The 21,572-nt window shown below is 51.1% G+C and overlaps 12 protein-coding genes across 12 annotated transcripts; 6 read left to right on the top strand and 6 right to left on the bottom strand.

Annotated features, from left to right (window-relative positions):
• Positions 1–31: 31 nt before the first annotated feature.
• Positions 32–2,511, bottom strand: BDW74DRAFT_151920 (DMT family transporter). The gene is made up of 2 exons (XM_073724276.1): positions 1,825–2,511; positions 32–1,747 (listed from the first exon to the last, which is right to left on the bottom strand). The coding sequence occupies exons 1-2, from the start codon at positions 2,134–2,136 to the stop codon at positions 773–775; spliced, it is 1,287 nt and encodes a 428-aa protein (XP_073584456.1). The 5' UTR covers positions 2,137–2,511; the 3' UTR covers positions 32–772.
• Positions 2,512–5,345, bottom strand: BDW74DRAFT_151921 (uncharacterized protein). The gene is made up of 5 exons (XM_073724277.1): positions 5,169–5,345; positions 4,739–5,115; positions 4,493–4,692; positions 3,868–4,445; positions 2,512–3,818 (listed from the first exon to the last, which is right to left on the bottom strand). Exons 1-5 carry the CDS (start codon positions 5,264–5,266, stop codon positions 2,900–2,902), a joined length of 2,172 nt encoding a protein of 723 aa, XP_073584457.1. The 5' UTR covers positions 5,267–5,345; the 3' UTR covers positions 2,512–2,899.
• Positions 5,346–5,417: 72 nt separating this feature from the next.
• BDW74DRAFT_12354 (eukaryotic translation initiation factor 3 subunit F) lies at positions 5,418–7,097 on the top strand. Its single transcript, XM_073722084.1, has 3 exons — positions 5,418–5,649; positions 5,707–6,419; positions 6,470–7,097. The coding sequence occupies exons 1-3, from the start codon at positions 5,545–5,547 to the stop codon at positions 6,687–6,689; spliced, it is 1,038 nt and encodes a 345-aa protein (XP_073584458.1). The 5' UTR covers positions 5,418–5,544; the 3' UTR covers positions 6,690–7,097.
• Position 7,098: 1 nt separating this feature from the next.
• BDW74DRAFT_12370 (putative transcription initiation factor TFIID subunit 13) lies at positions 7,099–8,728 on the bottom strand. Its single transcript, XM_073722091.1, has 2 exons — positions 7,773–8,728; positions 7,099–7,702 (listed from the first exon to the last, which is right to left on the bottom strand). Exons 1-2 carry the CDS (start codon positions 8,161–8,163, stop codon positions 7,260–7,262), a joined length of 834 nt encoding a protein of 277 aa, XP_073584459.1. The 5' UTR covers positions 8,164–8,728; the 3' UTR covers positions 7,099–7,259.
• On the top strand, positions 8,528–8,738 carry BDW74DRAFT_177437 (uncharacterized protein; the record flags this gene model as incomplete). The annotated part of the gene is made up of 2 exons (XM_073728892.1): positions 8,528–8,559; positions 8,618–8,738. The coding sequence occupies 2 exons, from the start codon at positions 8,528–8,530 to the stop codon at positions 8,736–8,738; spliced, it is 153 nt and encodes a 50-aa protein (XP_073584460.1).
• Positions 8,739–8,961: 223 nt separating this feature from the next.
• BDW74DRAFT_151926 (pentatricopeptide repeat protein) lies at positions 8,962–11,541 on the bottom strand. Its single transcript, XM_073724278.1, has one exon. It carries the CDS (start codon positions 11,457–11,459, stop codon positions 9,096–9,098), a length of 2,364 nt encoding a protein of 787 aa, XP_073584461.1. The 5' UTR covers positions 11,460–11,541; the 3' UTR covers positions 8,962–9,095.
• Positions 11,542–11,699: 158 nt separating this feature from the next.
• Positions 11,700–12,638, top strand: BDW74DRAFT_12399 (CCDC12/cwf18 family protein). The gene has a single exon (XM_073722104.1). It carries the CDS (start codon positions 11,826–11,828, stop codon positions 12,420–12,422), a length of 597 nt encoding a protein of 198 aa, XP_073584462.1. The 5' UTR covers positions 11,700–11,825; the 3' UTR covers positions 12,423–12,638.
• A 1,258-nt stretch (positions 12,639–13,896) lies between these two features.
• Positions 13,897–17,419, top strand: BDW74DRAFT_151931 (putative R3H domain protein). Its single transcript, XM_073724279.1, has 5 exons — positions 13,897–14,146; positions 14,271–14,580; positions 14,637–15,418; positions 15,479–15,619; positions 15,701–17,419. Exons 2-5 carry the CDS (start codon positions 14,530–14,532, stop codon positions 17,121–17,123), a joined length of 2,397 nt encoding a protein of 798 aa, XP_073584463.1. The 5' UTR covers positions 13,897–14,146; positions 14,271–14,529; the 3' UTR covers positions 17,124–17,419.
• A 114-nt stretch (positions 17,420–17,533) lies between these two features.
• BDW74DRAFT_151932 (mitochondrial 54S ribosomal protein bL17m) lies at positions 17,534–18,517 on the bottom strand. Its single transcript, XM_073724280.1, has 2 exons — positions 18,145–18,517; positions 17,534–18,064 (listed from the first exon to the last, which is right to left on the bottom strand). Exons 1-2 carry the CDS (start codon positions 18,358–18,360, stop codon positions 17,666–17,668), a joined length of 615 nt encoding a protein of 204 aa, XP_073584464.1. The 5' UTR covers positions 18,361–18,517; the 3' UTR covers positions 17,534–17,665.
• Positions 18,518–18,825: 308 nt separating this feature from the next.
• On the top strand, positions 18,826–19,248 carry BDW74DRAFT_177442 (MICOS complex subunit Mic12 family protein; the record flags this gene model as incomplete). The annotated part of the gene is made up of 2 exons (XM_073728893.1): positions 18,826–18,846; positions 18,898–19,248. The coding sequence occupies 2 exons, from the start codon at positions 18,826–18,828 to the stop codon at positions 19,246–19,248; spliced, it is 372 nt and encodes a 123-aa protein (XP_073584465.1).
• A 218-nt stretch (positions 19,249–19,466) lies between these two features.
• Positions 19,467–20,545, bottom strand: BDW74DRAFT_12416 (DUF5315 domain-containing protein). Its single transcript, XM_073722110.1, has one exon. The coding sequence runs from the start codon at positions 20,440–20,442 to the stop codon at positions 19,684–19,686; it is 759 nt and encodes a 252-aa protein (XP_073584466.1). The 5' UTR covers positions 20,443–20,545; the 3' UTR covers positions 19,467–19,683.
• Positions 20,546–20,992: 447 nt separating this feature from the next.
• rps23 (40S ribosomal protein uS12) lies at positions 20,993–21,553 on the top strand (the record flags this gene model as incomplete). Its single annotated transcript, XM_073726694.1, has 2 exons — positions 20,993–21,251; positions 21,375–21,553. 2 exons carry the CDS (start codon positions 20,993–20,995, stop codon positions 21,551–21,553), a joined length of 438 nt encoding a protein of 145 aa, XP_073584467.1.
• Between the last annotated feature and the right edge of the window lie 19 nt (positions 21,554–21,572).

Below are 21,572 nucleotides of genomic sequence, written 5' to 3' on the forward strand. Positions count from 1 at the left end.
TTCCAAATGAGGCCTCAGGGACACACTAACCCCATTCGCCAATGGCTCGAAGCCACAGAAAGCCACCAAGCCTTTGATGAGTTTCGTCCGGGGTAGCTTCTGCTTGGTCATTGGTGCACCGACCGACCCCGAGCCCATGGAGCACGGCGATTCGGGAGAAGTCGGTGGCCCGAGTGAGGCCTATGACGTCGGCCTGCAGTGTGGCTGCCGGCGGCGCTGTGGGCTGGTGCCAATGATCGACCGGGTGGTGGGGGCTTGTAGTAATGGCTAAGCCTATGAAAGGCTAGCTTACGCTTGGGGGGCTTGGCTCCGCCAAATAGAATTGCGGCTAGGCCGCGAATAGATTAGTGGAGTGGAGCTGAGCTCTTGGCGATTCCGTGACACGTGACAGCACCACTCTTCTGGTGCTGGAGGGGATCAACGGTGTACCTGCGGAACTTCATCGAAGGGATTTTTGTCATCAAATCGTATGCATTTTTCGCATATCGTGTCTATCGTATATATTGTGGAGACACCCAAGTGTACGGTAGTGCTCCGTATGTACTTCGTATACCAAGGCTGACACCAGAGTACTGTCCTGCGACCAATCCTCAAATCGCCACCTCGCTTACCTCAACTGCGCAACGTGCGCTAGCTCCCTGCACTCCACTCCCTTTCCGTTTTGATGCTTTCCCCGTCGGATATTTTGACAATGAAATGGGCTTCCAAAGTTTCAACGCAGTGAAGAAGCCAGTGATTGTTTTGAATCTAGCACCGCATCCACTTCGCTATCTTAGCGTGTATCTTCCCCGGCGTTCTCCTCACTCTCAGAGGCATGTGCTGGTACCGGGGTCTCTCGAGCCGTGGCCACATAAAAGGCACTGCAGAGGATTAATCCAGAACCAATCCAACTCACTGTGGACAAGGTACTACCCCAGACGGCACTGTCATAAAAAAGCGCAAACAGCATCTGTGTGTAGAGCATGGTGGTAGCCTTTGTTCCGGATGAGGAGTGGGCGGGAGCTTCTGCTTCTGGTTTCGAATCACCGTCCTCTCCGTTGTGATGCTGATGAAGCGCAGGCATTTTTCGTACTCGCGGCGGCGGAGGCACATATGACAGACCGGCAGTGAGAAGAAACTGCAGCAGGAATCCGCAGACACCGAGCATGATGAGCAGAGTCCATTCCAACGGTGTCCCGGGCAACTCTAGCGAAATTGAAGGTAGAACTACAATCGCAATCGCAGAGACAACCGTTGTCACCAGCGAAAAATATGTGACCGAAACCAGGGGGTGGCACCTCTGTCCGATCATTCGGATCGATGCGTATGCCGATGATGCACCGAGAACACCAATCATTCCCATGATCACCGCCATGACGCGGTGGTCTTGGTCTGCTTCCTTCTTCAATTGGATCAGGTCCGCATCAGCAGCAGGCTGCAAGAAAGCAAAGGGTCGTGCAATTAGAACGACACCAATCAACGAGACGAACCCAGCCAACTGCTGCTTGCGTGTAAAGATCTCGCCGGGAAGGAAAATGGAGCAAGCATAGCAACTCAGAATCGGCGCGAGGAAAGTCAGCACCGTCGCCTCAGAAAGCGGCAGGTATTGAACGGAGTAATAGAGACCGTACACGCCAATAAAGCCACTGATCGCACGGCAAAGAAGGAGAGGAAAAGTCGAGCGGTTACCAAACGGTTGCGGCACCTTTGCATACCACATATACAAGTAGCTGGCTGTGACCGTGATTGACATGCGGGCGAAGAGGATCTGAAAGAGTCAGCCTTCTACTATGGACACAAATCCGACGCCCTACGATCTGCGGTTTACATGAGAACAAGACATACCTGGAACGGCTGGAACCCCTCACCATTCCTCCCATTCAGCTCTAGTTCTTTGGTCATACAGTTCATCGATGCGCCGAAGAACTGCGACATCAACACCAAGATCATTCCCTTGCCCTGGAGCCAAATGTCGGCGGCAGTGTCCCGCACCGTCTTAGTCCATGGTAATGGCGACACAGGTGAAGCCGAAGGTAAAGATGACGGCGACCTTCCTCCATTACCTGCTTGCAGCAACGGTGTTCGTTCTCCATTCTCGAGATGCGCCGGAGAGAGAGAAGCGCCTAGTCGAGGCGAAGCAGATGTCGAACCCGGCATTACCGGTTATCCTATGGTATCTGGGGGAGCGCAAATCTAGACCGTGGAAATGATAGATTTACGAGGGGTACCCGGGAGAATATGAGTCCTTCTTTGAGGCTCCCGTGACGCTCAGACAAGACTTGACTGAAATATAGGCTGCAGTCAAGAAAAAAGCAAATCGTGACTCGGGCCTCGGTCAATACTTCCAGGTCATTAGTCGTCAAGATGAAAAAAAGGAACTCGTATAGAAAGGGCAGATGGTCAAAAAATATGATAACAGTAACTCAGCTCCTCCCCTATATCGTTGTTTGACTGAACAATAAACAAGGGCGAAGAGAAAATTCGTAGCCTGAACTTCTCTTACTGCGGCTAAAAAAGTTGAGGGAGCTCGGCCAGAACTCCGGTTAGCGGAGGCGAACTTGCTCCGTACTAGACGGACTCCGGGCAAGTCGCGTGAACTCGATCATTACCAAATCATGCTGATTTCCTTGGTCGAGGGCTTGGATTCATACGCCGGATATGCATGTGCCTTGCAGCTTGCGACATTTTCAAATACGGCCAGCACTTGTGGTGTAGACGGTACTGCGGGCGCCAGTTGGAAGTGCTTCGAAGTACTCGATCTCGATCTACCTTTATACAAGCGACATGTAAGGCTAAGACAGAGAAGATCAGTGATCGCCGCGCAGACGATCCGCTAAAAAGGTATCGTAACTTCCATGTAGGCAAGTAGTCTAGATCTCCCCCCGGCATTGGCTTCTAATATCTATATGTACAAATAGGGCTACATGAAAGTAAACGTATCCCCACCTTTCTCGCGCAACATATTACCGACCCTTTTCGTGCCGACAATCCGCTCCAGCTTCAGCGCATCGTACTTGGAAAACAACGCGCGCACCCCTCCCTCGGCAGCTTCAACAACGGTGGCCGGATCCAGACCTAGAAAACCCACGATCTCGCCCCAGAAGACAGGGTTATCGGGGACACCGTACATGATAACCCGCTTAACACCGCGGAGCTGATAGCGGCGGAAATGGTGCACTCGCTCTGTGTACAGCAGCACTGACTGGCGACCGTTCATGAAGTAGGAGCGTGCGCGGTTGACTTCGCGGGGTTCGGTATATTCGGATATCGCGCCAAAAGAGACGTTAGTCGTTTGCTGGGATGTGGCAAAGTAGTTGCGTAGGCGGACGAAGTCTAGATAAGACGGGATGAAGATGAGCGTGCCCCCAGTGCTGGCCTTGTTGCGACTGGTGGTGATGTTGCGGACTAGAGTGGATAGAATGGTGGTAGTGAAGTGCTTGAATCGAGCGTCCGGATCTTTAGCTGGCGAGAGGCAGTCAAAGCGAGTGAAAGTTTGTTTGACAGGGACAGGGAGCGGCAGCTCTGAGATTGCGCCGTTGTAACTTGGATTGAATTTGACCTTCCCGGAAACATTCTGCATCTGCGTCGAGAAGACGGAGTTGATCTCCGGGGTGATAAACGAGGAGAGCACGATCAGCTGTCGAACGTAGCGTGCATTGTTGTCCAGGTACCAGGTTCGGACGCGGCTGAAGTCGCAACCGTGTGCTTCCTTCGGCTGGAGGTTGAGGTGCTTCAGGATGTAGGTGACATGGTCCCAGTTTTGCATGAGTAGTGCGTCGGTTTGGTCAACTATGACCACTTCAATGGAGGATAAGAAATCGTGGTCTCGTTTTTTAGCACTACGAAAGTTAGCGGTATAGTCAACTGTTAGTCCTAGGGATCTCTTACTCTGCCTGGTCCATAATAGTCCGCAATCCCAGGGGACTGGCGAGAATCAGGTCGGAAGTATAGAACTGCGTAAAGAACTTGAGTGTCTTCCGGGTGAACTTGAGGCCAAGTCGAAACATATCGTCGTCGTTTCCTCCAAAAAGCTCTCGGAAGTCTTCCGGTTTGGTATCCCAGGATGGGTCATCGGCCGAGGAGAAAGTGTCCATGAACCGTTTCTTGTTCTCTTGCTGCTCGGGCTGAAAAAATCGGGTGATGGCTTCGACTGCCCGGACACAGGCCTGCTTCGTCGGTAGGAGGTAAAGGACCTTCGGTCTGGTAAAGCCTTGATCACGCAGCTCAAGGTCGGCATCTTGCTCCTTTGCTACTCGGGCATTGTTCTTAAGTACGCGATCTCGCGTTTTGAGTACGTGGTTCGTGGCGTGCACAGCCAGCAGATCTCGCATGTCCGCAGATTCTGATGCGGTTCGCGCGCCGTATAGAACATCCTGGTAGTCAAAAATGTAAGGAGAGATCTGCTGGGTGTTTCCGTTGAGATTGGGGATGCGCTCGTTCACAGAGGCCTTGAGCTTTCTCTTGATCTGTAGCCCGTTAACACTGAGTTGCTCACAGTGGCCGAGGTACTAACCTTGACACTCGACATGCTCCTCATCGCTGGGAGCAAAGGTACGTCATCTTGCCCACAGTCCGGAACCGCACGCCAAATCTTTAATCCTCCAGAAAGCTCTCTCTTCGCGTTCCGCCATTTGGTCTCCGACGCGGCCTTGATCTTCTGAGAAAGCTCGGTCTCGTCCGGACTTGAGAAGTGCGAATCGAACGGGTCATTTTCTGCCAGGTCAGAGGCTGATTCTAAAAAGAGAACGACGCAACCTACCATTCTCGTAGTCACTATCTTCTTGCACATCCATATCTCCCTCTTCCATATCAGCTTCTTCGTCCGGTTCTTGCTGCTGCAGGTCGGCGTCCAGGAATTCCTCCTCTTCTTCATCTGCGTTCGTCTTCACACCCTTCTGGACCTCTTTGGCATCGTCCCTATCTAGATGACTTGTCTTCCGCTTCTTGCGCGCCGGGCCTCTGGTCTCTGTAGTCGCATGGAGCAACTGAAGCAGTTCATTGTATGGTTGTCCCGATTGTTGAACGTCGTCGTCGTCGTCGTCGCTATCGGATAAATCGTCATCGACACCCTCTACCTGCAACCCATCTTCGAATTGATCTCCAGCTTGATCTTCCTCGGCAGAAGAGCTCTCGGACCTGGGTAAAGCTGTTAGATAGTGTATCCAACGCAATTGTTGACTCCATCTTACTCTGTTTTGTCAATGCGAGATGTGGTAAAGCCAGGGCCCCTTCGCTTCACCGGACCCCTACCGCGCCCTCTCGGGCCTCTACCCCTTGGAGGAGGCATATTTCGTAATAATCGACTTTGCAGCGCAATCTCCGTGGGTTGTCCAGCAAGAAAAGCGGTGCTGGATTTTCGGGTTTATGCTCTTATCTTATCTTAGCGCGAAATCCGGACTGCGCACAACAATTTGAGCCTCGCAGAAGAACCTCCGCCGCCGAAGTCCAGCGGGCCGGAAGATTTGGGTTAAAGAGAAAACTCCACTCCCAGCATCAGCGATAGCAGAGGACAACCGTTTCCAAAGGGGCCAACCATTCATTTCTGCACCCTTTCATCCCGCGATCATGGCTGAATCAGATTCTTTTCTGCACCTTTCCCGTCCTCTGGGTCCTGTCCTGGCGGGGTCTGCACCAACAACTGCTCCCTTGAACGTTGTTATCCAGCCTCAGGTACGACCCCTCTGTTTATGGAAGATCACGCACTGTGTCGCTGACCTCTTGTCATAGGCCCTTTTCTCGATCCTCGACCACTCCCTTCGCCGCAACGCTGATCAGGAACGTGTCATTGGAACCCTGCTGGGAACCCGGTCTGAGGATGGCACCGAAGTTGAAATTCGCAGCACGTTTGCTGTTGGACACACAGAGACGACCGACCAGGTCGAGGTGGACATGGAATACCAGAAGCAGATGCTTGCCCTGCATCTCAAGGCGAACCCTCGGGAGGTCCTAGTGGGTTGGTATGCTACCGCGTCCGAGTTGAACACCTTCTCCGCCTTGATCCAAAATTTCTACAGCGGTCAGGGCGATGGCACATGGCCTCACCCTGCTGTTCACTTGACAGTCTCTACCGAAGCTGGAAAGGACATTGAGACTCGTGCCTACATCTCCGCCCCTGTCGGTGTGACCGCCGAGAGGGCCGCCGACAGTGCCGCCTTTATTCCTGTCCCTCACGAGATCCGGTACGGCGAAGCGGAGAAGAGTGGTTTGGAGGCCATTGCTGCTGCTCGGGACTCGGAGGAGCGTTCTACCTCGCTCTTCACCGATATTGAAGCTCTGGAGCGTGCGATTGAAGAGGTTCTTGGTATGATTGACCGGGTTTCTCGATACGTCGAGTCGGTCATGGACGAGGAGGCTCCCGCTTCTACAGCACTGGGCCAATTCTTGCTCAATGCTCTTGCCTTGGCTCCCAAAGTTGAGCCCGCTGATATTGAGCGTGACTTGTACGACACTCCTTTCGTGATATTAGACCTATCTGCTAACTGTACCCCAGTAACAACCACATTCAAGACGTTCTGGTGGTCTCTTACCTGGCCAACACCATTCGCACACAGATGGAGCTTTCCAACCGACTGGCGACTGCTCAGCTTACTCTGGGTGGCGAGTCTGGTAACGCAGAGCAGGGCGGTGCCCAGCGTAACCAGCGAGGCAAGGGAGGCCGTGGTGGGCAACAGCGCAACCAAGAGCGGGGTGCTGAGGAGGGTCGCGCATAGAAGGATTAGAATTCACTATGAAGATACCTTTTGCATTTCTCTTTGTGCTGTTCTCGGGCGCCATTTCTTCTCCTTACAACCACCCCAATTCGCCTTCCCGTCATGTGCTTAGGGTGCTTCAAAGAGTCTTCCAAACCACTCCTATCCTCACCGATTTTTTCCTTGGATTATGCCTGCGTGATTCGGCTTGATTGGGATTTGAAGAATCTGGGCACAGCGGAGAGAACAGCAAAAGAAACGACACGATGGGAATGAGAAACCAAAAAGTCCGCGGCGTATGGGAGTCTGGCCTTATTTGAAATGATGGGCTATGAACTGAAAGAGATGCTGTACATGAATGACACTATATCCTAATCCTTGGGTCGATATAAGACGTAGGTTACCTTTATCTGGCACGATCTAGGGATTTTACGGCTGGAACATGTAGCTGAAATCGATTGCATGGTCTCAGAATAAGTGCCCCGAATCTAACGCCGCCCAATGCAGATAGTATGTCATGTAGTAAGTGGATATCGAAGCGTAACCCGGAACGCCTTGAATAATAAGCCAGGTGAGTAGTAAAGACTCCCCCTAAACCTTCCTCTTTTTCACCGTCGAAGCGTCCTCTGTGGCATCTGAATTCCGTCGAACGCCCCTCTTCCCCTTACCCTTTGACTTCTTGCCGTCATCATCTAAGTCCTCAAGGCCCTTTTTCCCAGTAGTATCCTTGAGGTTGCCAACCTGATCATCGTTCTGATCGAACTGCTTCCGAGCTTCTTTCAGCTCGCGTTCCATACGCAGCAGCTCCTGCACACGACCAAGCTTGTTCGGATCCCGTCGCAGCGCAAACCGAAAATCATCAACCTTGATTTTTTGCCGGCGCGAGTAGTTTGCGTGCTGCGCGGCGCCGTGGCACATCTCTAACACGAAGTCGGTGACTATTTCATCGAGCACACGTACAGTTTCGGGGAGGGGTTCAGAGGGAAACGACGGATGGGGGGCTGGATCTCCGTAGGCTAAGAGAAGTAGACGCACTAGATTAGAGCCGCGATTAGCTTCGAAATCATGATGTAGGCACCACGAGACCGATAAGAGAGAACCAACATTCAGACGGAAAATTCATCTGACCCTTGTGCCTAGCGGCACGGGCTCTTGGTTCGGCCATCTTCTTCTTTATTTTAGATCCTGTTTCGTCTTCTTCGGAAATATTGCAAGCAGCGCTGGGTTCAAATGCGGGTTGATAACCAGCGCTAATCAGGGTATTGATCTGTCGAGATTTCCAAGGCCAAGGAGCAAGCCCCCTAGGAGCATTTCCGGAGCCGAGGGTCCTGGTTGAGCCTCCAGAGAGCCCGTATGACTGTTGCGATGGAACAGCGTCAGACTGAGTCGGAGGCAACCTTGCGATCCTGTTTGATGTTATAGCTAGGGCCGGGTCTTGCAAGGCCGCGGTGAACAGGGCGGCGCGCCGGCGGTGAGAGCGATTGGTGACGGACATGGCGGCAGAACGCTTGATGTGTTGCAGAGCAACCTGTCTTCGATATCAACTGAGTACGATTTGGATTCAAGTTTAGTCTCGTGAGACTCGTTCTTGTGGCTCTCGCGCTCAGTGTGTGTCGAGCAGTTATCATTCAAATCTGGGGGGTGCCAAAACCTTCCGTTGTGCCGTCAAGATGGTAAGTTGAGAGTAATGACCGTAACCTAGGAGGCCCGTCAAGACGAAGAGCTCCTGAAATAAGAGTTGACCGGAGTTATTTGTTGAAATGAACTAACGAAACTTGTAGTCGGCTCTATTCAACTTTCAGTCCCTCCTTCTCGTCTTTCTGCTCATAATATGCACGAGCGCCTACGCTCATTCGATCATGCCCGGAATCATGGACCGCAACCAGAACGGGTGAGTGAGAAAGTAACTTCAAGTGCATTGCAAAGGGTTGCTAACTGACAAATAAAAGATTCTTTGGTATCTTCTGGAAATGCGCGCGAGTAGGGGAACGGCTGAGCCCGTACGTCAGTATATGCTGTGTTCTAATGGCTGTAAGTCCTCAGTTCGGGTCTCTCAAGCGCAAGCCGTGATTCTTATATGGTTAATGCTTAGGTCTCAATTTTCTTCGGCGGTTAAGTGAGATGAATAGGACAAGTTTGATGATTCAAGAAGATAAAACATGTCAAGTAGCCTGGCGTTCTTGGTTGACATGGTCTTTGTGTGAATCAAAGCGTTGTATTATAAGATTATCTGAACATTTATATCCTTTTCAATCATTGATAAATATACACTACTAATGTCTATTATACATATAGTTACATACCCCATATCCCATGTCCCAATGCTGTATGGACGCCTGTCTAGATACTAAAACCCCATTGTCGACGCCGAAGAAACCACCAATAAAACCATTATAATCCAAAATAAACAAGCAGGCGTTGAGTGATTCATGTTTTCCCCCTAGGCTTATCCTTCAATCTTTGAAGACCTTCTTCAAGTAGCGTTCCGTAGTTGTCGTCACGACCAAATTCCGGTACGCCCTGTTGAGATTCAAGTCGGTCCAGCTCATCAATAGCAACCCAGAGGCGCTCTGGATCTCTGAGGTAACGCAACGGGTTGAGTGTATAACTGTCTGGATGGATTCCTTCGCGCTCCATCTGCTTGAATGCTCCGGCAAGCGCAGGAACATTTTGCGAATTGGCATGATTGCTGATGATCATGTTCCAGGCATCAATATTGTATTGGATTCCGTGCTGGTCCATCATTACTCGCACCTTCTCAGCAGCATGCGGTTGTTTGTTAAACACAAAACAGCTCATGAGAAGAGTCCATGTCCGCACAGTCGCAGGGGTATGTTCAACCTGCCTGTTTTCACCACTCCCATGGGCCTTGATGATAATGGGGGAGGACGAACTATGTTGCATATCTTCAACGACGCGCACTGCAGGCCGAAACCCTGCAGGGCTGGCTCTAAATGCCACCAAGAATTCGTTGTAAGTATGCTCGGTTGCGGCGAGCGGAGCTATACTTTCGTGACCTCCCAACACCCGATCCCGAAAGCGAGAATAAATATCTTCTACCTTGGCCATGTTCGTCTGATACCGAAGGTATGTTGCAATCATTATGAATAAAGCCACTGCGGAAGGCGGAGTGACGTTGTCGACTTTTTGAACGTATGTCTGAGGAAGGATGAGGAGATCCTTGAGAGGGGAGACGTCATGTAACCGCCCATACATATCAAGCATGGAGTGAAAAATTGTTCTCGAACCCTCACCCAGATTCTCCCCCTTGGCAACGTAGAGGAAATGTGCGTGAAGTATCTTGCTCAAGATCCAAGGATTGCGCTGCAGTTCTTTCTTAACCTGGTATTCTTGGAACATAGATTGAAAGAGTTCATCATTTCCAACGCGGACAGCATTTGTCAGTAACGCCATGAAAGTATACGCGTCAGGCTCTATCCCCTCGTATTTCATATGATTTAGTATAACCTGTGCCACGTTTGGCTCGTCTGATTTCAATGCGTTTGATAAAACAACATTCATCAGGTCTCGAGTGAGCGGGACTCCAAGTTCAAGCAGCTTGGAAAAAGCGCGAAATTTGCGACCGCCGCCATCATCCACAATGTAGTCGATCGTTAGCAGCTTGCAGCAATGGCGAACAACCTCGTCAGATTCCATGGGGAATTGAGGATGTGCTGCTTCCTTTACCATTTGGATGGCTTCCAAGGCGGCATCTACCTCCCTAAAGTATGTAAAACGCTTCATGAAACCAAGAATTGTGTTGGGGTTCATCCCTATCCTTCTCTCGCGTGCAAGGTTCCAGGCATAAAGCACATCGTCGCGACCTGCATACATGATATATAGTCGAGCAGGCCGCTGGGGCAGCAGAGCGACAGGCCAATTATCTGGGTGCAAACACTCCAGGACAAGTGACGGGCCCACAAGGGCAGGGAAGCAGCTAAGCAGATATTGTACGCAAGCTGCAACTGCGACAAAAATCGGCTTGCGGGATGAATGTCGGCAGGTAGTTTGTAGAAACTCTGGTAGAGAATTGGGAGAGTGACAGGCCAACCAAAGCGACAAGCGATGCCAGCAATCACCTTTATCACCATCATCCAACCCGTCCCAAGCATCGCGAAAAGATTCCTTGGAGTCCGCACCCAAGGCTGTTATCAAATGACGGTCAGAGACTCTTAACGTCGGTATGGTCGGAAGTGCGCCGCCTGTCTCCTTTGCTTCGCGTATAGAGGCGAACCATTGTCTCCATTTTTTGATTTTATAACCATCACTAAATAACGACCTCGCTCTGATCTCCATATCCCATTGCCGTACTTCGTCATCCAGAATTTGCTCGCGGACGTGCTTGTTTCCATCAACATCGTAATGGAACCGCTCAATGATTCGTCTAGGTACGCCACTCACGGCAGTCGGCGAAGTGAGGAGTATATCTGAGCGCACTGGATTGATGGACGGCTGTATTGAGGGAATAACCCTGCAGTCACCAGGTTTCGCTATGACAACACTGGCTTCTTGGTGATTGTCCTCGGCGAAGGCGCGGGAAACGAAATCATCTGCTGTAGAAGGGTCATTTGTGACGGGACCTTCAGGATCTGCGAAATTCCAGATACCGGCGCTGTTGTTTTCTGTAGCCGGAGTATCCGGTTTAACTACATCCTTGCTGAAGAGCGTTGATCCTGCGACGAGTGTCCTTCGTTGATAATGAAGCGCAGTTCGGAATCTCTGTCCCGCCGAACAGCAGGGTGACCTGGCGCGAAGACTTGATGGTAGCAATCGAGGTGGACAAAACAACATTCAGATGTGCTTGTTCGAACACATAAGTCAACTGGAGGCGATCCCAGCTCGTTGAAAGTTCTAAAAACGGCACGAATAGCGGAGGGGATGAATGGATTGCAATAATCATATACAGAACGCTCAAAAATTTTGTTGGATTGTGGCTGGTGGGTCCTGACCCGTGGCGCATGAGGCTGCCACTACGGTACCTCCGTACAAAGCCAGTAGTAGTAATACCTACTCTGAGTAGTCCCACTCCAAAACTTGAGCTTCAACCACCTTCAACGACCCCCAGAAAATAGGCTTTACTTGAGACCGCCGTATTGGAAGCCTAGGCTCTCATAAAACCGCTCAAGTCATCGCCTTGTCTTACCTCTCACCAACAATATGGCGTCCAATCATGCCTCCCTCGATGCAGCCGCAACTGATCGAAAAGCACGTCTCGCGAAACTTGCAGCCCTGAAACGAAAGCAACCAGAGTCGGAAGCGTCTGGAGAAACCGCTGAAGAGCTCGAACCTCGAACTGACGTACCGGATGTCACGAAAAAGTACCTTTCCGGGCGGAACTATGATACGGAAACCCGTGGAGCGAAACTCGGGTTCGACCAGGCTCCGACGGAAGGACAAACCACACTAGAGTCACAGGCGGAGGAAATTGCCAGAGAAATTGCCGAGCAAGCCAAAAACAACGAGGATGCGGACCAGCCCATCGATCTTTTCAAACTGCAGCCAAAAAAGCCTAACTGGGATCTGAAGCGAGACCTGGACGAGAAGATGAAGATTTTAAATGTGAGAACGCAGAATGCCATCGCAAAGCTTGTGAGACAGCGGATAGAAGAAGCACAACGCGCCGCTAAAGCGCAGGGAGTCAGCGCCAACGGAGACAAGCAAGGAGAGGAAGTCGGCATTGAAGGGGAGATGCTTGTGGAAGGCATACATGTTCGAGAAAGGGAGGAGGTAGACGAGGATGATGATTTCGCATGATTGTGATACCCAGGGGATTGGCCACGCTTTCCGCGTATTGTTTATAGGCGCTCACGTTGGGTTAAGCATGGAAACGGCGTTGAAGGCATGCATTGCAATGACATAAAAGTTGGTTATAGTATACATACTAATAATGAAGGACCATCTATGCGCTTTATTCCCGAACCTTGCTCCTGAACCTTGCCCCCGAAGCCCATGCAATACGCGCCGAACACTTTTGCTATATCAAAGACCCATATTCATGGCCTGGGTCAAAGCAATTCGCTTGCTGTAAGGACTGAGACTTCGCTCGCGTCGCGGTGGTGGAACGTGGTTCCTCTGTGCGCCCACTCGTTCGTTTGAAGACAGTTTGGGTTGGTCCCTCGAATCCGTTGCCTTGGCATAGCCTCGAACAGGTGCGATATCCTCAGCCGTCAGAGACCGCCTTCCTCTTACAACGCGTCCTTTATCCATACTGTGACTGCGGCTTCTAGTGCGGCGGCTCCCATCGCGCGAGATATCGCGCGTCCGTCCCCGTTCCTTTGGACTCGACTCCCGGCGCCTTCGCCTGGTGTTTCTTTCAGGGGATCGTGTCCGCGATCCCTCTCTAGACGAATATGAGGATACAGAATAACCAGGAGATGAATCGCTATGTCGTCTCTTCCTCGCCCAGTGCTGGGACGTTGGTGACTTCGATCTCCGCTGTTGTTCTGCATATCGCTTTCGTCGAGGGGATCCCGAGCGAGACCGATTTGTGGAGATTGTGGATATAGAGCTGGCAGAATCCGATGATATTGAACGCGTCCTTTTGGCTGCCTGGCCCCGGGTGTCCAAAGAGTCTCCTTCATCAAGCTCACGTTTGCGGCCGCGCTCTTCTTCACGTTGCGCTAGTAGGGCGGCTGCAGTACCCTTTCTAATCTCGCCATGAGAAACCGTTCATGGTGTAGCAGGCTCATTCTATCGGAAGATGGTGGTCTACTTACGTGTGTACAGCATCATTTGGGATATCCGTCGTCAGCTGTGGGAGTAGTTTCGGGTTCTGTAGTTGCTGGGTGCGGGAGGGACGGGCGAGGTATGGCCGTTCCTGAGCAGTAACTTTGCACTCGTAGCTGTAATGACGTGAGGAAAGGCGTCAGTATGCGCGATGATCAGATTGTAAACGGACACATATCTCGTTTCAAGCATTTCTGGCAAAGGGTAGAGGCAGTCGCCTTGGAAGGGCCTCGCAGGCCTGGCGCGTTTCGATAACGATTCATCCACAAAACTTATCAGATGCAAATTTGTCGCAATTTCAAAGTTCGGATAGTCGGCTTAGCCCTTGAATTCAAAGTATTAATAGCGTGAGTATAACAACTTTGCTTCTTTCTGCGCGGCTGTTCAAGTAGAATGCTGTGGAGTGCCAGTGATAGGCGCGCGGCCTACGCGGCTAAGCATATCCCGCGGCCCACGAAAGTCTGACAAGCGAACCTTAACGTAGGCCCGCGCCCGATCTTCATCTGGCTTCGCTTTGTCAGTTTGTCAAGTTCATTCTTCTTGCTAGCCTTGGAGACTTGAATAGCAACCCATTCCCCGTCTCATATTCGAACCACCGAGCTGCTTTTCTGCTTTATTGGGAGTAGAGTTGTCGTTCCTCCACGGCTCTCTCGCTTTCCTGGAGCCTTTTCTGCCTGAACCGGGAACCTGTAGTTCCCCTCTTGAACTAGGAACAGCGACAAAAGTCATGATCAAATTCCTTTGACAATCGTGTAAGTACATTAACCTCCTAGAAGAATCATGCATCACCTCATGGAGTCGGCCCATACTGTTGTCCTAGGCAATTGCCTCCTGTAGACCATACAGCAAGCACAAAACATGGCTAACTTCCCGCAGCTTTCCTTATGGCGAATTACGTTGTCTCAAGATATGTTGTCTTTCCTTTTTGGCTCGTGTGAAGTGGGATTTCTTAGTGGCATTTTCTCCATTCGAAATTCGGTCTCGTCTTGATATCCCGCACAGCGTTACTCGTTCGCACGATCCTGCCCCGTCGGGATCCCTATACAAATACATCCGCACTTTACGCCAATCTTCCCGAGGATCACTGTATAAGGACCCAGTCGAACCTGTTAGGAGCAAGTGTGCTCCCAAGACTATGACTTCGACAACGTCTCCAGGCGACGGACACCGTCTGTCCTTCGCAAAGGTATGCACATTCAATTTCAACTGGAATTTGGGGCAATCTAGTAACATATGTACCAGATAGCTGCTTTGCCCCCACCGTTGAAATCTGAGTCTCCACCTGCACCCGATGAAAAGGACGAATCTCGGCCTCTAGAGGAGCCATCATTCTCGAAACCGCAGAACTCAGTCAGTGCTTCATCCAGCCGTAAAAGCCCAACTTCCATCACCACCCGGACTATTGCCGTCGAGCATGATATGGACAATTTGTCCAAAACCGTTCAAGCAGTCGACCTATTAGAAGGGAAAACCCACGAAGGCTGCGGATTCTCAATAGACACCCACGGAAACGGGTCTTTGAGGCGCGAGGATTCATTTGAAGATGACCGTACTCACCTTTCCAGTTCCTCAACAAAGCCAACAAGTTTCGATTCTAAAAGCATGGCGTCGGTCACTACGTTTGCAATGGACGAAAAGGATTCTTTACGCCCCGATGACAGCGCCAGCGTGCAAGCTATAGACGAGGAAGAGTCGCTTTCTGGTCATGCGTCCGGTGCACCAAACTCGCTGACTGGATCGGATTCTGGGGCTCGGTTCCGTGATGCCCAAAGACACCGTGGACCTCTTCACAACCCTATCTCTATCTTCAGTGATGGTTCACAGCGAGCGAACGGTGCCATTAATGCTGAATCTGATGACAATAACTTTGTTGTTTCCAACCCTGATCCTTACTCGGGTCGACCCATACACGGGTTCCCTTCAGAACCAGACGAGAAGCTTCTTGAAGCCATGAAGTCTCCCAAAGACCGCCTTCTAATACTTCAATTAGAAGAAAAGGTCAGGAGCTTTATACAGAACTCCAAGTATGTCTATGTAATCCTTTCCCGTCAATCTGTGTGATTTTCTCTAACAACTTTGTCAAGGGAGCAATCACTGGAACTACCACCTTCAAACGCATTTGGTAGACTACTTGCTCATAAGCTGGGTGATTATTATCATCTTACTCATTTTGTGGACAATAATGTCACGTCTGTTCGGCTTCATCGAACCCCGTTTTGTCGGCTGTAAGTTCACATTCCTCCTTTCTTTGTCCCTTGACTCCAAGTCCCGTGTAACTGAATCGAGTGGCATTCTGATGGACTTAGACCTACTCCCTTGTCCCTGATACATGCTGCTACAAATTCTGGTCCGCTTCCTACACCGCCCGCCATGAAAATCATGCGCCGGACAGATGGGGAACGGCCGTCCACGGAGGGCAGTATAGCCGCAAGTTCATCCTCTCCTTCTAAGCCCACATCGGAGGCTGGTGATAGTAGTAACGATGCAGAACGTGGAGGATCATCCGCGGGGGCTACCCCCGCTAAGGACAGAATGTCACTCTCTAGAGAAGAGCGTGAAGCCAAGTACCAGGAAGCCAGGGAGCGGATATTTCGAGACTTTTCAGAGTCGAAGACTCCAGAAGTTATCGGTGAAGCTAATACGAACATGTCCAGGTCGAGCTCCACTAGTGGACGGAAAAAGACGCATAGGCAAAAAACACCTCACGACGACAGCTTCGAGGCTCGATCTCAGTTCAACGCGTATTATCCTGGAATGCAGTATGCCAACAGCTCTATGCCTTACAACATGGGCATGCAGGACCCTTCTTTCCAAAGCCAGCCCTACATGGTTGGGCCTGGCGTGGTACCAAACAATATGGGGGGCTACATACCTAGCCAGAACGGCATGATGTACCATGGGCAGGTCAGTATGAACCCTGCGTCACCATATACGATGCCTGTATCTCCTCAAATGGGTACAAGCAGTACCTGGCAGACTGGATCGTCCGCCCAGCAAATGCCTTACACAGGGTATCCAGTCAACCAGTCCCCTGCGATGACCTCAGCAAAGCCTGTTGCACCACTAAACAACTATCCTCTTTCCAACAATGTGCAGTTTCAGGGTACTCCGGCGGCTTGGTCTTCACCTCCTTACCAGGGGGCGTATCCACAAACTACTCAACGGAACCAGCCTCAAGCTCTGGTTCCCTGGCCAACCTATCAAACGCAGCCGCTGCCTACGACGTCGTATCCTTACACCCAGTATCCAGGTCAGGCACTGAATACTGGTTTGTCCAATCACTCCGGCTCGCACCCTCTCCCGGGTAGCTTCAACAGATCTCACTTCAATCCTCAAACTCGCTCTTTTGTACCTGGTAGCACTGCTGGCCCGGTGCGACATTCAAACAAGAACAGCCCGTCGAGCGTGGGATCATATACGAACATACAGTCAAGTGCCCAAACCCAATGGGCCGGTTACCCAGATATCAACGGCAAGAACCTGGAACAGGTCGGTACCAATCTCAATCGCGGACCGTTGCCGGGAGGCAAAGACTCGATCGCAAAATGGGGGACACCCTCCCATTTACCACCAAAACCACCTCCATCGGAAGTTCCGTCTGACTTTGAAATGAAGCATCGGAATGTCAACTCAGCAAATCATTCATATTCTAGCAACGCAATACAACATCTCCAGAACGGTCCGTTGGTTGTTTCAGGAGACACTGGCGTGTCACGCCCAAGTCAATAACGAGCTGCCCTGAGGCCACAACGCCATTGCGAATATGGCTCGAATCCAACGGTCACTATATGATTGGTGGCGGCTGTATTTTTTTTTGTCAATACTCATAGTGGTAGATAGACAAAAACCTTTAGTGAATCGTATCAAGACGCCAGACTGATAATACACAAATATGGATTGCCATCGTGCAAGGGCGGCCATGGTATCCCTTCGTATCCGTCCTTGTAGCTCTAGCCCGACTTAAAGGTCGGTTAGTGGCCAGGTGTTTGCGGTACCCTGGGAAGACAAATTACTTTCATGGTTTTGCATGATTTCCGCCTGCATAACGTTCATCAGAGCCCGTCAAGTTTGTTTGCGTCATAAGTCAGGTATTTCTCTAGTATCGAAAGAGCCTACAGCATTGGGATGCTCATATTTATGAACGTTCAGAAATGAGTATCACATAGTGCTATTTATACAAGAACAGCAACTGATTTTATAAATACATGAAATGCTAACTGAATATGCAGGATGATCAACAATCATAATCCACCTGTAACGCCGCATCGAGCCTAAAGGCGTTCTTCTGGTGATCTCCGGGCTTCAGCATTGCTTCCATTCCTCTTCGTTGCCGTTGCTTTTACCGGCGCCTTGATCTCATCGAGCTTTACCCGCGAGATTGCTCTCTCCAGCTCTTCAACTCCATCCTTCCGGAACTGTGTTACCTTGCGTACATTCATAAGTGTAAGTTCGTTCAGCGTCTCAAGTCCCTGGCTACGTCGTCTTGCGACCGCCTTCGCCGTAAGCGCAAAGCGCATATCCTTGGGTCCATCAACGAGTTCTAGGATGGCGCTGGGTGCCTGGTCATCCTTCTTCGGCTCGACTCGCAGGACTCTTGTGTACCCGCCGGGGCGGTTCGCGTAGCGCTCACGGAGGGGGCCGAATAGTTTAGGGAGGATTTCATGCGGCGTCTACAAGACAATCCAATTAGTAAGCGTCGAATAAACCCTGTGACGTGGGGTGCCTCGCGGCCATTAGGGGAATTACATACGTAGAATGTAGATAGCGCCGTCCTCCGACTTGTCTCAGAATTCTTCTTGCCCAAGGTGATCAGCTTCTCGGCTAGTCGTTGAGCTTCCTTTGCTTTGGCAAAAGTTGTCGTGATTGACTCGTGTTTGAAGAGAGATGTAACCAAGTTTCGGAGGAGAGCTTGTCTGTGTGAGGATTTCCGACTCAGGTGTCGGTATTTGGCTGCGCCTCCGGCCATGATGGGGATTTAGAACTTTAGGCGCAGAATGAGGATGAATGTACGTTTATGAGAAAGGCGATGCGAGCAACCAGTATAGATAGACTGTCCAGGGGCAATTCGGGTAGTGGAGAAGCGGCCGGAGGGACGAGTAGAGTGGTTGGAGGTGCTGTTGTCGTGATGGTTCGAGATGCCCGGGGTGGAAGTTGAAGGATTTCAATTTCTGCTCCGCAGCCAATCGGAATGCGGCAAGCATTATCTGTATCCGCAGAACTTACAGACCGAAGCTCCAACTTTCAACTTGTCGTGTAGACAACCCTACCCTACATCAATCATTGATTTGAGTCCTTGCGTTCTTATTCTTCTCGTCAATACAACACCGTCGGATTGATCTATACCGTCCCGCTGCCGCTGCTCCCCGAATCCGAGTCTATAGTTCTGTATCATTTTTCATATCCACTGCGGAACTCGTAGACTAGTATAGTCATGGGCTTCTTCACCGGTTTTGTATGCAAATTATCTATCAATCGAGGGGGCTCGGCTAACGAGAAAGAACAGTTCAGCGGCTTTGCGCTCACAACATCGGCCCTGTACATTACAATCCAAGTCCACCGTTCCATCCGTCTAGAGCAGAAAACCGCCATTCGCGAACAAACAAGGACGATCAACTGGTTGGCTTCATCTAGAGGCGCGTATGACCGGCGATTGCTTCCGAAGAATGATGAGCCTCGCGTGTCTACAGAAGGGCTAGCTCCTTCACGGTCCGCAGTGAAGGATCAACTCAAACATCGGTGGAATGAAGAAGTGCGGGCGCTGGCAAGGAAGGCATATAACGCTCAGTGGGAGGATGTACGGGATATGGCTGTGGAGAGTTGGAACGGTGTGAGCAGATTTGTCAAGAGGGAGTGATCTTTTCCGGTGTAGGGACCTAACAACCTTTTGGTCAATTGGGGCGGGAATGTCACTGATGGGTCTGGTGGGAAGTATGCAATTTTGTTTCTTTGATACCCATAATGGTTTGTACGATTAGCGTTGATGATATGTACTATTTTGAGTATATATTTTCTGTACAGTGAAAGAGTCGCTTCGATGATGTCGACATAGGCGCTACATGTACGAAACAAACTTCCAAACTCGTGCATCCATGGCATGCGACGTTCAGCTAGAATCGGACGACCTCGAATCGAGTATGCCACTCGCCCAGAGACAATGAGCATAGCGGATAAATGCTTCGCGGATGCCCCCACGTGGCGATTCAAAGCGTTGTATATGGGTAATAGGAACTCCGTAAGTAGCAGCGTAGCCGAGTGTAAGTCATGTAAGTGGTCGCGATCGGCCAACCCCTCAACCAGCTGTAGGAACCGTAGACTTCGTAGCGGTGCTCAAACTGTCATCCTCACTCCAGATGTCCTTGCTTTCTGCTTCCATCGTACGCATGGCCTGCGCGATGTCTTCCAACTTTGCAACGACGTCCAGGACACTGTTATTGACTCGGTCAAAGTAACGATCGTTTGCTTCTCGTCTCTCCCGAGCGAGCTGGATATCCTTCTCGGTCTCTTCATCCAGTCTTTTCGGAGATTCATCTGTCTCCCCAGAGGTATCATCCACAGCACGCGAAGCTCTCCTCAAAGAAGGAGGTCCTGCAATAGCAGTATTCGAGCCAGCACTTGCATCCTCAGTCTCATCTCGCCCCCAAGCTTGCGCAAGTTTTAGATGTTTCGTTCGCAGATCTTCTAGTGCTTCGGAGTGTCTCTCTCCGAACACATGGCCCCGAACCGCTGCGCTGACTTCAACGTCGGAAAGGGCACTCTGCATCTCTTCCCAGAGCGCATCGGAGCCATCTACCTCGCCTCTGGACTGGGTGCGGGACAAAAACGGTGAAAGTCCGGACGCATCGAGAGGCTTAGGCGACGAGCGCCTGCGATGCAGAAGCGGGACTTGCGAGGGGGTGTGGCCATTCCCTTGAGCGGCTACCGTAGGTACAGGCGGTTGAAGGGACAGGTTCGACGCATTATGGGACGGTGGACCCTGGAAGAGGGCTGGAGGGGGAAGACGTTGGGAGCTCACCTTTCTTGGAGCGTCCGGGGTGAGAGTGGTGTCCATCGGGACGGGACAGATGAAACTTGTTGAGCACTTGCCGGCTATCGTCTCACATCGTACCAAATACAGATTGAACAAGAACAAGACAGGCAGCTGCAGTACTAACTTCAGTACGGAGTCCAGTACGTCAATGTTATGGGTCCTTATCGCAATCGATATCGGAAAGCGGGGCATGTTTCTCCGTTCCGGAGACTCGCTTAGCTGCCGTTTAGGGCGGAGACGCACAGCAGAACAATTTCGCCCTCCCCCCGACTTTAGCGAGACGCCGGCCGTGAAAGGAACCTTCGACCCCTTCGACTCTCGACAACCACCACCAGCCGTCCGGCACATATCCATCAGTCGGTAAGTGCGCATTGGTCCTGTTTGTCCGTTATCGCCCAAATACAGCACTGGAGAAATATCCTACTTCATATCCGCGAAATCTGCATCCATCTCCGACGTTACATATTCCGCTTTGGCATCGAGATCAACCACCCGCAACTTTTCCTCGTACGTCGAAATTCTAACGTTTGACTCCGCACAGTACGCCGTCCGCTCAACATAATCCGACAACATGGGTAAGGGAAAGCCTAGGGGATTGAACGCCGCCCGCAAGCTCGCGACCACCCGTCGTGAGAACCGCTGGGCCGATCTTCACTACAAGAAGCGTCTCCTCGGTACCGCCTACAAGTCCTCTCCCTTCGGTGGTGCTTCCCACGCCAAGGGTATCGTCCTCGAGAAGGTCGGTGTTGAGGCCAAGCAGCCCAACTCCGCCATCCGAAAGTGTGTCAAGGTCCAGCTCATCAAGAACGGCAAGAAGGTCACTGCTTTCGGTGGGTGCTCTATAACTCCTTTTTCGTGTTTCGGCTGTGCTTCGTGAATGAAATAGGTGGAAAGATCGGATGCATACAAAATCAACGGCTCTTGAAGGAATGGAAACTAACGATGTCTTGCAGTCCCCAACGATGGTTGCTTGAACTTCATCGATGAGAACGACGAAGTTCTCCTCGCCGGTTTCGGTCGTAAGGGCAAGGCCAAGGGTGATATTCCTGGTGTCCGTTTCAAGGTCGTCAAGGTCTCTGGTGTCGGTCTGATGGCTCTGTGGAAGGAGAAGAAGGAGAAGCCCCGCTCGTAAACGGCTTCAACGAGAAGGA

The sequence above is a fragment of the Aspergillus multicolor genome (assembly GCF_047715735.1).
Source record: "Aspergillus multicolor strain CBS 133.54 unplaced genomic scaffold BDW74scaffold_10, whole genome shotgun sequence".
Lineage (NCBI taxonomy): Eukaryota > Fungi > Ascomycota > Eurotiomycetes > Eurotiales > Aspergillaceae > Aspergillus > Aspergillus multicolor.

Bases quoted from the DNA above. Each gene is read 5' to 3' on its own strand.
- BDW74DRAFT_151920 (XM_073724276.1), bottom strand. From the start codon at position 2,136: ATGCCGGGTTCGACATCTGCTTCGCCTCGACTAGGCGCTTCTCTCTCT. The intron at 1,748-1,824 runs GTATGTCTTGTT...TGACTCTTTCAG, and splicing joins AGGGGTTCCAGCCGTTCCAG to ATCCTCTTCGCCCGCATGTC.
- BDW74DRAFT_151921 (XM_073724277.1), bottom strand. From the start codon at position 5,266: ATGCCTCCTCCAAGGGGTAGAGGCCCGAGAGGGCGCGGTAGGGGTCCG. The intron at 4,446-4,492 runs GTTAGTACCTCG...AACGGGCTACAG, and splicing joins GGAGCATGTCGAGTGTCAAG to ATCAAGAGAAAGCTCAAGGC. The intron at 3,819-3,867 runs GTAAGAGATCCC...TAACTTTCGTAG, and splicing joins ACTATTATGGACCAGGCAGA to TGCTAAAAAACGAGACCACG.
- BDW74DRAFT_12354 (XM_073722084.1), top strand. From the start codon at position 5,545: ATGGCTGAATCAGATTCTTTTCTGCACCTTTCCCGTCCTCTGGGTCCT. The intron at 5,650-5,706 runs GTACGACCCCTC...CTCTTGTCATAG, and splicing joins ACGTTGTTATCCAGCCTCAG to GCCCTTTTCTCGATCCTCGA. The intron at 6,420-6,469 runs GTACGACACTCC...ACTGTACCCCAG, and splicing joins GCTGATATTGAGCGTGACTT to TAACAACCACATTCAAGACG.
- BDW74DRAFT_12370 (XM_073722091.1), bottom strand. From the start codon at position 8,163: ATGTCCGTCACCAATCGCTCTCACCGCCGGCGCGCCGCCCTGTTCACC. The intron at 7,703-7,772 runs GTTGGTTCTCTC...GCTCTAATCTAG, and splicing joins GATGAATTTTCCGTCTGAAT to TGCGTCTACTTCTCTTAGCC.
- BDW74DRAFT_151926 (XM_073724278.1), bottom strand. From the start codon at position 11,459: ATGTTGTTTTGTCCACCTCGATTGCTACCATCAAGTCTTCGCGCCAGG.
- BDW74DRAFT_12399 (XM_073722104.1), top strand. From the start codon at position 11,826: ATGGCGTCCAATCATGCCTCCCTCGATGCAGCCGCAACTGATCGAAAA.
- BDW74DRAFT_151931 (XM_073724279.1), top strand. From the start codon at position 14,530: ATGACTTCGACAACGTCTCCAGGCGACGGACACCGTCTGTCCTTCGCA. The intron at 14,581-14,636 runs GTATGCACATTC...CATATGTACCAG, and splicing joins ACCGTCTGTCCTTCGCAAAG to ATAGCTGCTTTGCCCCCACC. The intron at 15,620-15,700 runs GTAAGTTCACAT...TGATGGACTTAG, and splicing joins CGAACCCCGTTTTGTCGGCT to ACCTACTCCCTTGTCCCTGA.
- BDW74DRAFT_151932 (XM_073724280.1), bottom strand. From the start codon at position 18,360: ATGGCCGGAGGCGCAGCCAAATACCGACACCTGAGTCGGAAATCCTCA. The intron at 18,065-18,144 runs GTATGTAATTCC...ATTGTCTTGTAG, and splicing joins CGGCGCTATCTACATTCTAC to ACGCCGCATGAAATCCTCCC.
- BDW74DRAFT_12416 (XM_073722110.1), bottom strand. From the start codon at position 20,442: ATGGACACCACTCTCACCCCGGACGCTCCAAGAAAGGTGAGCTCCCAA.